Source organism: Morone saxatilis, unplaced genomic scaffold, assembly GCF_004916995.1.
Source record: "Morone saxatilis isolate NCDOM2014 unplaced genomic scaffold, NCSU_SB_2.0 Contig21, whole genome shotgun sequence".
Lineage (NCBI taxonomy): Eukaryota > Metazoa > Chordata > Actinopteri > Moronidae > Morone > Morone saxatilis.
The window spans coordinates 8839729-8853568 of NW_023339774.1; the positions used below are offsets into that span (position 1 = coordinate 8839729).

General features: G+C 40.2%; 1 protein-coding gene across 1 annotated transcript in view; it reads left to right on the plus strand.

Annotated features, from left to right (window-relative positions):
• Window positions 1-13840, plus strand: part of LOC118332860 (matrix metalloproteinase-17-like) — a gene marked incomplete in the record, with an annotated part of 47166 nt that overhangs the window by 32737 nt on the left and 589 nt on the right. The window contains 5 exon segments of the mRNA XM_035668294.1: window positions 1929-2105; window positions 2973-3075; window positions 4776-4858; window positions 5642-5794; window positions 6363-6585. Of these exon segments, the coding sequence (XP_035524187.1) occupies window positions 1929-2105; window positions 2973-3075; window positions 4776-4858; window positions 5642-5794; window positions 6363-6585 (739 nt within the window).

Genomic DNA, 13840 nt, shown 5'->3' on the forward strand with positions numbered 1-13840 from the left:
CCTATTTTTTGGGGCCCCTGTCAGTCATGGGCCCTTGGAATTGTCCTAACTTTTCCCCCCTATACGGCGCCCCTGCCAGGAGCTCTGGAATGAAAGTGTCAATTGCAAATAAAAAGTCCTCAAACAATATCTCAAAGGTATCCAGACTCATGCTGTCTGCATCCTCAATAAACATGTTGGCCCTGTAGGCAAACTTCACAGCTTCCGCGAAGGAGTGTGTGATGTTTTTGAGGTAGCCAGACATAAGTCTTTCAGAGGTCTTCTAACATTAAAGCCACTCTGTCCTGTGATCCTAGTTTTTGAGGACTGGAAGAATGGGGCACAGGAAGAGTTTAGAGGTCTAGTGAATGCAGCCCTTAATTCCCATCTCAGCATCATGCAATAAAAGTGTTTAAGTTGACAAAAAAGTAACTTAATGGCTGACTGGTAAATCTAGCAAAACAATATTCAATATCCTGTACTCAGTAGTCTGTAGAGGTACACAAAAGTCTTGTCTGTGTCTCTATCTCCCTCAGCCTTCTTAAATGAATCTGGTTCATCCACCCAATTCTCTCCACTCCTACTTTGTCCACAGGCATTACATTTATTCTGTCATCCTCACATGGACCGTAAATATGATGACATGGTACATATTCTGTTCTGAGCCCCTGTTCTGTCTCTCTATATCCTTTCTTTTGTCCACCTTTCCTCTGTGTGCCATGTGCTCCTGTAGATTAGAGTTGGCATTTGCCTCCTGAATAACCCAGTTGGATATTGTAAGCACGAGTGCATGTCCCAAGCTGGGGCCAACCTTAGGTAAACTGAATGCAGACTTGAGCCCGGCCACCAAGGAACTCTAAGCTAGCTTGGCTCGACACACTAGCTCTCCAGATTTTTGCAAATCTAAATCTCCAAGCCCCAGGTTTTGTCTTGCTTCGTAGAGTCTGACAAAGAGTTGGGGCTTTTTATTTTCTTTTTTTTTAGCTGAACATCAAGTGAAAGGTGCTTTAATAGCCTGTAGGCTCTTAAGGTATCTTTCTGCACTCAGGTTTTGATTGCCAGCCCAGGGACTCAGGCAGTATTACCATAGTTATCTCACTACACCACATGCCTAACAGCACTCACAGCCTCCTGAGCTGTCTGTCATGCCTCTTAATTTGCACCATAAGCAGATGAGTTGAAAAAGGATAAAACACCTGAACTGGGGTTTGACAGGGTCAATTTAGGAGGCAAACCTATAGCAGAAAGTTCACTGGTGACGTCGCCAGTGGGTCTTTCCAAAGCAACTCTTTTATCCCCAATTCATACACAAACACAGTATACTGAACAAAGAATTTAACATGCTTGACCATATGAACCATGCTATTGGTCATGGTTGAAAAGCTGTTTAATCAGAACCCATTCACACATTAACCAAGTCTGAAGCTGACTAGTTCCATTCACATAGCTGTAATGTTGTTTTTGCACTGGAGATTCAACCTGACAGGCTACCTCCTAGACTCCAGTGTATCATTATGATTTCTCATTTCATTATTCTGTTACCTAATAGTAAATGCAACCACTTTATTCTGTACTAGTGGGTCCTATTATCTTTGTGATCAAGAATAGCAGAAATTATTTAAATGGGATGCAAATTGCCTTACAAGCTACCTTCTTATATCTAAATTAGTGGCAGGACCAACTCTGTAGTAACCCCACTGTAGCTATAGTAACTATAGTCACAATAGCAACTCATGTTAAACAAGTTAACAATGTTGAGTAGTGTCCACATTAATCTCCATGTATTTCTGAGGTAGTTGCTACATTATGAAAGGCATATAATCTACATTGTTCAACGGAGGATCATATGTCATATTGAGCATTTAGCACCCATTTTTACCAAAAAAATGTCTATTCCCTTCCCTGCATTTTCTTATTATGTTTTTCCACCATTGTGTAAACTCCTTCAGACTCTCATGGGATGGATCTGTTTGCGGTCGCTGTCCATGAGTTTGGTCATGCCATCGGCCTGGTCCACACCTCAGCCATCGAGTCCATCATGAGACCATACTACCAGGGTCCTGTAGGAGACCCTCTGAAATACGACCTACCCTATGAAGACAAGGTCCGCGTCTGGCAGCTCTACGGTACGAGGGAACATGTAGTCAACTTGCTGTGTGTGTATGTGTGAAAGAGATATATGGGTGGAAAATTGACTTAGTTGCATTTCCATCAGAATTTCCATTAATAAATCTGCCTCGAGTGTTACAAAACACGCACACATGTGAAAAATTTATTTCAGTAATTGATTAGTGCAGGGAAGCTGGATAAAAACAAAGTGGCCATGTAACTATGAAGGGCGCCTCATAAATGGAAGTACTTTGTACAATCACTGCTGTATGCTTGAATACTACTCCCTACTTTTCTGCACCTGACTGAGCCGATGTCATTATCTACGGGACATACAGAATTCTGCCCTCATTGTTGACAGCATTATATCATTATGAACATGAAATGTATGCTACACTACTTGCTAAATTGGCTGTTCATCTGAATCTCGAAGATGTTTCTGCCTCTTCTCGATGTGCGATCAGTGCTGTGAAGTCTCAGGGTGTGTGTCTGTGTGTGTAAACATTGTGGAGACATACTTTACTCTTATCTGCATTCACAGAATTTTCCTCTACTCCACTGACCATGACTCATGAGCCTCTGCTGTAATTATGTGTTTTCCCGGTGCAGTGGTGGAAACACCCGTTTTCTGGTGACAGCTCAGCAGAGTGAAGATACAGAGGCCTCCTCATGCAGGAAGCAGCAACTGATGAGTTTCTTTAGAGCAAGGTTATTGATTTAATCCAAACATGGATGGAGTTAATTGAACCTTGTTGTGGCACGTGAGATGGCAGTGTGAGGAAAGAGAATTCTGAACTTGAAGAGGAGTGAAGGATGTCAGTGAACAAAGAAATAAAACACAAAATTGTTATGTGTTGTATATTCATTTGAGTTTGACCTTTTAGGAGTCAGAGACTCAGTGTCCCACACAAACCGACCAGGCAACCCCTCCCAGACGGCTGAACCTCCTGTCCTGCTGGATCTTCCTGAAAACAGATCCACTGTTATGTAAGTAGACGTGAAGATACTTTAATTATTCATTATTAACATGCAACAAAAACGATCTACTGTTATAGTGCTATTACTACACAGAAAAAAAGTCAACCTGGGCCTCTTCAACAGTCTCTCAGTCTCTATCTCTAGGACCCTACCCTAACATGACACTGCCTGTGCTGTAATGGCCAGAAAAGTGGAGCACAGAGGAGCGCTTGATGCTTGCTATACAGTCGACTCAGAGCACATCTTATTAGGACAAGTGCTGTTCTTTGATTCGTTTGATGGTTTCAGTTGGCAGAGGTGGATGTGCATATAAACGTCTACAAGAATCTCATATTTTTAATGTAAGCTATGTTTTCTTCTTTCAAGATGGTATAATTTCTTTAACTGTGCATGTTTACACAGCCATAGAAATGTGGACATATTAAAGTTGGGGCCATCAGCTACATCCATAATAATACTGTATTCTTAATAGGCCTCACGTAGGTGGTATTTATTGCAGGATAACTGTATTGGATCTCATTGTAGAAAGATCTCTATTTTCTGATGGTTCCCTGCACTTAATAATAACATAATTATATTGTACAAAAAAAAAATTTCTTACTTTTTCCCCACTTGCACTGAGAAACAATGTAATGAATCCATGCAGGAATACTCAACATGGATTGTAAAAACAGTTTTTTTGGAGCTTGATAAGAAGTCATGAGGTGCCAACAAAGCATATTAGCTAAGAGGCCGAGAGTGAGCTTGGGAGTGTGCCCGTCTAATTAAGTAATTCCCTAAAGCAAGTTGGGCGGCTATGAGCCTGTAGTTTTTCAGATTATCAAGGATAATTAGACTTAATTTTGTCCATTTATGTATTTTGAGTGTACATACACACACTCACACACAGGCCCAAACCACAAAGCACTAACCTTAAAGTAACCCCCAAGGGGTCCAACGAAAGACTTCACGAAAAAGTCTTAATTCTGAAGGTCTGTAATTCCAGTTTGTTTCAGAAAACACACATGTGAATGCACACACACAACAGTAAACAATGAGGCAGCACTGAGAAGGATGTTGAAAATAAACGGCAGGTAAAGTGGTGGGATAATTAACCATCTTTTGCTCCCAAGTTTCGGACTTCCACTCCCATCAGGTCATGATGTGTTAAAAAGCTGGATTAGACCTGACAAGGGCACCTGTACTGACCACTAGGCAGTGGTGTAGTGTTAATAGAGCTCTGAAAAGAGACCTTTGTTGGTAATATAAGGCCTGGCGGGCTCCCACTCTCAGCCCCGCGGTGCTAATGGCTTCATCATTGGCAGGCCGGCCACGTCAGCGCTTTAAATCACTTAAAAACCCCAGAGATAAATGCACCGAGGGACCTCACCGTGTCAGCCTGATAGCATCTCCTCTTTTGTTTAGCCTGGTTTTACTGATTCATGCACAGACACCCAGTCAGAGAAGCGTGGACAAAATTTTAATGCATAGAAAGGATTAACACATATCTCATTTAAAGGAAGTATTAATGGGTTTTGCAATAATAAACTTAACTTTTAGAGATATGAAATTATATGATACGATATGTCATTTCAGATAATAATTAACTCGTCAGAGTACAGAAAATGTGGTGTTCAAAAAGTGTTAATGTCCAGTTTTACATAAGAGGTTCTTTTTTTCTCCTCTTTTCCCCATCTTCTCTCCTCCTACTTTCTTCACATCTCTCTCAGGCTGGCGCGAGATGCCCCCGACAGATGCACCAGTCACTTTGATGCAGTGGCCCAGATACGAGGGGAGGCCTTCTTTTTCAAAGGTACGGAGTCACAAAGGGAGACAGACAGACAGACGCAAAGCTGCAAAGCTGCATAGCTGCGTGGGAAAAATAAAAATAAATTAGCTAAATGAGCGGAAGTCAGGGGAGGCAGAGCAAATTAAAGAAGTGGAGAGAAAAGGAAAAAGGATGAGGATGAGAGCGTGTGGTAGTTGTAGACACCCAACGGAGCCCGTTGAGTCCCGCTGAGAGACTGCAGTCCAAAAATTACATCAGGCTTTCATGCTTGCCCTCTGGAGGAATGACCCCCTAGCCTCCCACTGACAACAGAAACAAGAAACAGACCCACATACCCTCAGCAGCAGAAGTGTTAGCAAAATGTCCCGAACTTTAACTGACATTTTTAAAACCTTTTTTAACCTTTTATGTAACAAATAAAGTTTATAGACCATTGTTACCTGACACAAATGCTTAATCTCTTGAACCAGGACCACTCCTTGAGACACATGACTCCGTCTGTTATATTTGGGTTGTTGACTGACAGCATTATGTTATTCTGAAAGAATGTGAACCACAATTTTCAGTCAGCTAAAGGTAAAGATGACAATAAACACACTGCAGAGGAAAGGAAACAGCTAATGCCTCTTGATTAAGACCAATAATAAATGAATTCATAACATTTAATTAATTTATTAATTTATTCATTCACTCTTGCAAGATTCCCCTTGGGGAATGCATTAGAAATAACTGATAATATTGGCCAATATTATTTGCTATCAGCATCCTGAATACTGCTGAGCCTGCTAACCGTTCCCTTCCTCTTAGGAAAGTACTTCTGGCGACTAACAAGAGAGAAGCACCTGGTGTCTCTGCGTCCTGCTCAGATCCATCGCTTCTGGAGGGGCCTTCCAATAAATCTTGACAGTGTGGATGCTGTGTATGAGAGGCCTGGGGACCACAAAATAGTCTTTTTCAAAGGTACAGTACCAGCTGTTATCAGCCCTTGGAATGAGTCTTACAATGTACAAAAGGTTTGTCCGGTTCAGTAATACAGTAGGCATCTGCACAAATAAACTGTATATTTAAAACTGATTTGATAGTTCAAATACACTGTTTAATACACATGATTTAGTAAATACTGCATTTTAGGTGACAGTGCATCCAGAAGGTCGAAGACCACCAGACTTTTTAAAGTGTGACTCATTCACACTATAAGGAGGAAAGATGAAAAGAGGCAGTTCACACCTTTCTTCCAATGTGGCTGGCACTTTGAAGGGAATTATGACATTTTGTTTCTCTATGTGATAAGGCAGAAGAATTATACGTTTAATTAAAGAAAAACAACAGGGGTGCAGAAACAAGGGCAGCTTTCCTGGCAGAGAATGTTCTTTATTGGCTGTGTAACAAAAATATCAAAAAGATCCTGTACATATATTTCAGGTCTTTCATCTTTTCAAATGTATAATCTTAAGTGCACACACTGTCGTCTGTGTGTGATGAATAAAACTATATATTTAAAGGTCGATTTTCTATGTCCACCCTTCAGGTCTAAAGTACTGGGTATTTAAGGACAATATTGTGGAGGAGGGTTACCCTCGTCCCATCAGTGACTTTGGCCTACCCTCGGAGGGCGTTGATGCTGCCTTTGTTTGGCTACACAACGACAAAACCTACTTCTTCAAGGACAACCACTACTGGCGCTACGATGACCACCTGAGGCGTATGGACCTGGGCTACCCTAAAGACAGCACACTTTGGAAGGGGCTGCCGTCACAACTGGATGACGCCATGAGATGGTCTGATGGTGAGTAACCTTAAAAACATTTTCTTATTACATCATGGTCCCTCAGTGATTTATCTCTGGGGTTTGTTGGCTGGTGGCTGGCCTGCCAATGATATTAGCTATTAGCACCATAGGGCTTAGAGTGCGAGCCTGCCAAGCCTTATATTACCAAGATGATCAAAAGATGATACTGACACATTAATCCACTTCCTAGCCACCTATTGAGACCATGGTTGTTTCTTTTTTCCCAGAATATTCCTCTAATTCGTTCGGAAACCTCCAGGTACTCCCAGAAATTTTGGGAAATGTTGTCCCTCTATTGTGTCCTGGTTCTGCCCTTATGTCAATCATGTCCTCTTTACTCTGTGGTCAGACGAAACATCACACAGCGTAGTCGAAGGCTAGTGTTGGTCAGTAAGTGCGGTCAACCTTTGAACCTCTTTTGCTTTTGAATTAGAACATAAGGAAAGTAAAAGTTCTTGTATATAACACCTTTCTTGAGCAGGTGTAACAAAGTGCTTTACAATAAAAGGCAAACATAAAATATGGATACATAAATAACAATGATATTGTATCATAAAAGGAGAGAATACCACAAAAGCAGATGTCTCTCTTTGTCTTTCTCTGTTTCAATAACAGGTCGGCTTCTCTAAAGAACTTAAGATAGATGTATGTGGGATTGGAATAATAAAACAGCTTGCAGCTTTTTCAATATTCCACAAAATAAATGATCAAAACTATACCCCCAAAAGTTATTTATCACCCAGAGTTAAAAGGTGTGTAGAAACCAGTGACATATTTTGACCTCTTCTGTCTTTATTAAAAATGGATTATTAAGACTGATTGATTACAGTCAATGTATAAATGATGAATCACCAATGCCTGTTTCTTCCAGCGATAAATTATTACATTTCTCAGAGAAAAATAGGGTTGTACCACTCAGACCACTGATAGCTCTGGTATTTGCTGGGGCCTAAGGCAAGATCGTGCAATATCCTTCTCAGGGGAAATCCTCAAAGAGGAGAGGATTACGAGAGAAAAATGAGTCAAGGACGGAACCATTATGCAAGTTAGCACACATGCAGCCTCAAGTTTTGGATGAAGTTTTTTACGATAAGATCACGACCCTGAGTCAACTTCCCAGGAGCAGTAGAACACTGAAATAGGTGTAATCACCTGAATACAGCTACAGTGTGACTCTAAGGATTAATGTCTGTTTGTCCCTCGGTCCATCCACCACTCACATACAGACTGAAATATGAGTAACACTACTGAGCAAAATGCTAGCAAACGCATATAAGATGGTTATCAAAATAAACATCATACCTGCTAAACATTAGCATGCTAGCATTATCACTGTGTCTTGCTTACTTTTTTCATCCTTTTTATTTTTTTTGGGGGGGGGGGCTTTAATTGACCTTAATTGTTGATGACAGCTGAAGAGTGACAGGAAATGGGAGAGATAAAGGGGATAAAATGCAGCAAAGGCCCCTTGCTTACTTTTAATAAGTGGTGCCAATGGCATTTAGTGACATAATTATGTTTGAGTTGGATTACAGGGTTTGCATCTTTCATCTGTCTTTATTATTTTCACATATTGTTACTTGTGTGTCTGTAAAGACATTTCACATGATATTTTCGTTCACAATCAGCAAATATAAATGATTGTTATTAATCTTACAACATATTAAAAGCAGTTTGTATTAAACTTTAATGTATTAGTTTAAATCAACTTCTATCTCTCATAGATAAGACATTTGAGAAACACCTGACCTGACACCTGAGAAATGTCAAATTTGTCATCGTTCATACAGCGCATCTGTCGTAACATTTATTTTAATTTATTTTATGTTGGCAGTCTCCCCAGCTGTATGCATGCACAATTTTGTTGGCATACTGGCTGCAGTATGCAGATTAGAGGCCCATTTGCATTTGATCATTTTTTGTTTTTTTTTCACGTGTCGAAATAATTTCTTTAACCTTTTTATCTGTTATTTTGACGTAGCACACATGGTCTTTTTTTGCCAACACTGTGCCTCACACTCACACAGTCAAACACATTCACACTGGGAGCTGCCCAGTGTAATCATAGTGAGCAGCTCCACTGTAGCAGCTGAATGTCAAGGTCGCAACGCCTGTTTCCACCAAAGAATCATAGCTCATTTGATTACATGTGCATGTTAATGAGAGATGTAAGTATGAAGTGGTCCAACACTATTTGTTTGAGAAAGTTTGTGCAATATATTTATCCTGTTGGGCTAGTGTGTGTGTGTGTGTTAAGCTCTGAATGATACTAGGGCATTTTGAGATTTTAAAAATACCCCAAAACAACCAGCCACTGAGTCCTGAAATTTGAGGCCCCTCTCAGAGGGAGCCAGGATGTCCCTAATCCCCCCTGCAGCATGTGAATACAAGGAAGCTCTTTCCCTGTCAGGTGTTTAGTGGTCTGTGTTCTGTCTTCGGTCTCGCTCCAAGCTCTTTGATGTGTGTACGCACGTGTGTGTGTGTGTGTGTGAGACGAGGCCAATCGCACAGGCATGACTCTGCTTCACCCCCGGCCATTATCGCTGCAGAGCCTGGAAGGGTAGACTTGGAAACCTACACGCATAAACGCACATAGACAGACCATGGGGCCTGGGAACTGGAGCCACGTCAAAGCCTTTTCACCGTTTGTTTCAGCTCAGGATGAATAGAGAGAGAGAAGAGATGGGGTGAGAGAAAAGAGTGATATGACAGCAAGGAGGGGAGAAGAGATATGCTGACACCTCGTTATGAAAATAGACCATAAAGATGGGGAGGGATATGTGAAGAGAGGAAGGGAAGGGGGAATCCAGACAAGAGGAGATATGGGGACACCTGAGGATGAAGAAAGATAGTAAAGACAAGGGAAGAAAATGGAGAGATGTTAGAAAGATAGATGGCTTGACTCAGAGGACACATAGAGAAATTACAAAGAGACAGAGAAAGGCAGTAAAAAGACAGAGAACGGTTGCTGTGGAGGGAGAAAAAAAAGGCCATAAAGGGTATTAATGTAGCTCTAATGATGATAATAATCATAGCTGCTAACATCACTATGGCACTCAGGAATAGTTTAGCCTTTTAGTCATGGCCAGAAAAAGGTATCAGGAGAGGGAAATGAAATTTATCAGGCATGAATATTATCTTTAACCTGTAGAGGAAACCAGTCAACATCCATAATTGTAGCAGTGTTACATTAGTAGAATCAAACCTCTGTTACCATAAAGACAGCAGTTTGTCTGTTCTGAAAGGTTTAAAACCTAAAATCTAAAGTCTACCACTCTAACAATAGTAGTTTTTTAAGAGGAAACAGAAAAATTATTTTCTGTTGCTACAGTTTATAGACTTTATAGTTTTCCCCGAAAGGATAATGCTGGTAATATTCTATATTTAGGTTTTTGCCAACACATTTCAGGAAAAGACCAAAACAAACAAGGTAATGCTCATACATACTTGTTAGTGTGCTGAAGGTGCTCTCTCTGTTGTGTAATGAATCAGGCACCAAACCCTCACTTTTTGGCCCCTCGTGAAGCCACAGTCAGGCTAGCGAAGTGGCTGATAACACGGTGAGCTCAACAAATCTCTCACCAGCAGTGTCAAGCGTTAGTATTTTTCCAGTTTTCTAGCTGAAAGCCATCTTTAACACACAGCATGCAGAAAATACACTTTTTTCAAAAAATGTATTTTAACAGGTCAACCACCACAGGGACAGCACCCCTCAGATCAGCAGGAGCCCAGCAGATGGCGCTCATGAAACACACAACACACCCGTTCCAGTGGAGAACTAATAATAATATTAAACAATATTAACAAAAATAAAATAGTACATGACATGAAGTTGAAATTTTATGGAGGAGTAATAAATTAAATGTTCATCAATAATGGCAAATAATGGCCTGCTGATAGTGGTAAGGGGAATCTGCTACATAGCTAGGGCCTGTGCTATACAGTTCCATTGTTGTCCAAAAAATAATAAAAACACACCGATGAGCAAAAAATATGTTCCTTCATTACCAGGAACTAATTTTGAGTCAATCCCACACATTCTGTCTTGCTAGTATATTGTATATTGTAATCCACAGCTGAAAATAGTCCCCAATGAATCCACTATTTATTCCTGTTAAGTTGCTAAAAACTGCTGTGCCTGTATTTTAGGAAATGACTAATCCTTTAGTGAAATTGTACATTTTTGACCCAGTTTTAGAGATTTTACATCATCAGTTTGAATGAATGGGCCTGTTGTTGAGAGCCACAGACACATTGTTTGTTTTCGTCTTTTCATGTGATTTGTTGATAAGAAAAATATACAGTAACATCTGACTTATCCTGTAATTCTCTTGTGTCAACATGAAAAGTCCCTCAAGAGTAGAAATTGTCACAAATGTAATATCAAGAGAGTTTTGGCTGAAGAAAAGCCAGTAGTGGGTGAGATCTGACATTTCTTCACCACTTTTGACAGCTCCAAGACTTTTAGTCTCTGAGGAAAAGAAAGAAGAATGTGAAGAAGTTCCATTCAGCCCTGTGGCTTTGGATTTCCAATAATAGTGATAGATGGATAAAGAGAGTGACTTTGTGTGTTGTACCTCTACCTTTGTGAGTATCAAGGTCAGTTCTAGACTAAGAAAATGAGGATAAATAGGAAAGCAAGGATACAGTCAGTCCTCACTGCAAAGGGCTGCAGAGAGCGGACTTGAGACTTGTTTTTATGATTCAGGTAGAGAAATTATTTGTGTTGAGTCTTCATACATTCTGAGGTACAATGCGTGTATTTGCACTATAGAGCATACCTTATTTTATTGCTGCAGCCCAGCTTGAATATCCTCTTATGATTATAAACAGGAAATGGACTCTCACTCCTGTTTTACATTACCTTGCACATTTTAGGAGTTTTAATTGTTGCTCTTACTTATTATGAACATCAAAAGAGCAAAACCCTTAATTTTAAGAGCTACAGCCATCAGAAAGAGAAATTAAGGCTTTTAGTAAGAAGGGTTCAGCCCCTTGGTTCATTGTTTCCTCAAAGAAAGGGTTACCTACAGTAGAAGTAAAAACTTTTAGGCCTTATTTCTGTCTGCCAGTTGGAATTTATTATAAAGACCAATGCATAAAGAAATGAAGAGTACAGAGCTGCGTCCATGAAGCAGCCAGTTCTCATTCCTCTGTGTAGGTTAAAGAGCCATGCAGGCAATACATTGCTGCAAAAAAGATTGCTGCATTATTCATTTGGTTTAAAAAGTGATGCTTGAACAGATTGCTCACAAATTTTCTTTAGTAGATTGTCCACTAAGGGAACAGGTCCTTGACTGCAAGAAAACATTCAGAAGTAAACTGAATGCTTTAATCATTCTGTGTCCTCCATCCTATTTCCCCTCATCTCATTGTCTTCTTTCAACTCTTTGAAGAATGTGAGGCCCATATCTATATGATAATGTTCTATAGACTTTGTGAGACAAGCATTTAAACACCAAGAATATTTACTCCACAGTTAATGGCGAGCTTCAAGGCCATTAACAACGAGAGAACATTCTTCACATTTATCTTTCGCCTCCTTTCATTTCAGTGACTAGTTGAGAAAATGAATGAGCCTCAAACATGTAATGTTCAATGTTCTTAATACTTCTCTCGTCTTCTTTGTCTCAAGCTCCAGTTAATGAAGAAACTGAATAGTACCCATCCAATAGCATCTATATTATGTTTGGTAAGGTCAGGCGTAGGCAACCTATGCCTGAGCTTCGGTCTACTTCGGGCAACTTTCTCTGTATGTAAATTTAAATGCATTCATTATTTTGGTCCCATTTTTCATAACAGCACACAGCATTGTGGAGGTTATGTTCCTACAAAGTGGTATTTTCATTATTAGCACGCAGCGTTTAGTTTTTTCTTTTCTTCTGCTGGTGCCCATTTGGCATTTTGGTGACTAATTAACTTTAGTACCCTGAAGTGAAAGGACAGCCACAGTAGGGGGGTGTGTCAGTAACGATTAAGTGGTACAGTGAAAATTGCCGTGTCAAGAATGCCCACAAGGCGCTGCTGTGTTCTGTGCTTTTCAGCACACCCACAGAGACCCTACAAAATGGCGTGGCCCTTTAATGTATGTAATCCTGTCCAGATTTACGTATTCCCTCCTCATATAGGATATAAATGCACATGAATGTATCACTTCAGTGTAACAAAAGAAAACACTAGTAAGGCAGAATCTGTCTGGGTTCTTCCTCTAAAGTGCAAAACTAAATGCAGCTTCTCTCCAAAGACTCTAATTTAAGGTTCGTTTGTGCGAGCTCCTACTGGTGCTCAATTATCTAGTCTCCTCCAGTGCGGGTGCTCAATCTTGCAGCTATCACTAGGAAAAAGTTACCAGCTACAACTCAGCTATTCTGCACAACATCCATGTATATACAGGATACGTCTACCACCTTAGATTTGGTTCATATCATCCATCAGTCCCAAGTTGAATCATCGCGTCCCACAGCAAATACCAGCCACCAAAAAAATAAAAGCTGTGTTGTAAAATACTGATGTGTGCCGGGGTAGCTGTTATTTTCATATGGAAAGAACGGTGCCTACCATCTGAACACCGAACACACCGACTGCTTATCTAGTCTCGTGCCAATAGACTAGGGCTCGTCTTATGTGCAAAGCGCAGATCTGTGAAATGGCATTTTATGGAGTTTTTTTCAGTAAGGAGAGAACTTACACAGGTGAAAGCATCAATGGGAAGCAATAACAAATGTATTATACTATTTTCCACAGAATGAACGTCTTGTCTTTTTTTTTTCTTTTTTGCCAGAGTTACATCACCATTTTGTGGTAGTGTCATGGCTTAGATTTCAGAGCAGGTCTGATTTGAAAAAACACTTTCTTGCCGCAATAGATGGTATGTTCAGATGGTTTTGGGAAGGAAAAAAATGATTCTCCAATGTAGATGCAAGGCCATACACACCCTTTATGTGTCTTTTGTAATCCCAGCATGTTATATATTATTCCCACTCCATCTCAAGAAGGCAATAAAGCATACACTCTGTACCCTGGATCACGGATTCATGAACTGAAGAACCCTTTTTGTTTTATGTGTTCTGTGCTTGTTGGTTATTCCAGGTGAAAGCAAAGAATACTCCGTACCTGGTGTGAATAATAAAGTTTATATAGGCATGTAATATAATTTTGTGCTATGTCGTACACACACAAACACACACACACACACACTTATACCAACCCTGTGCCTT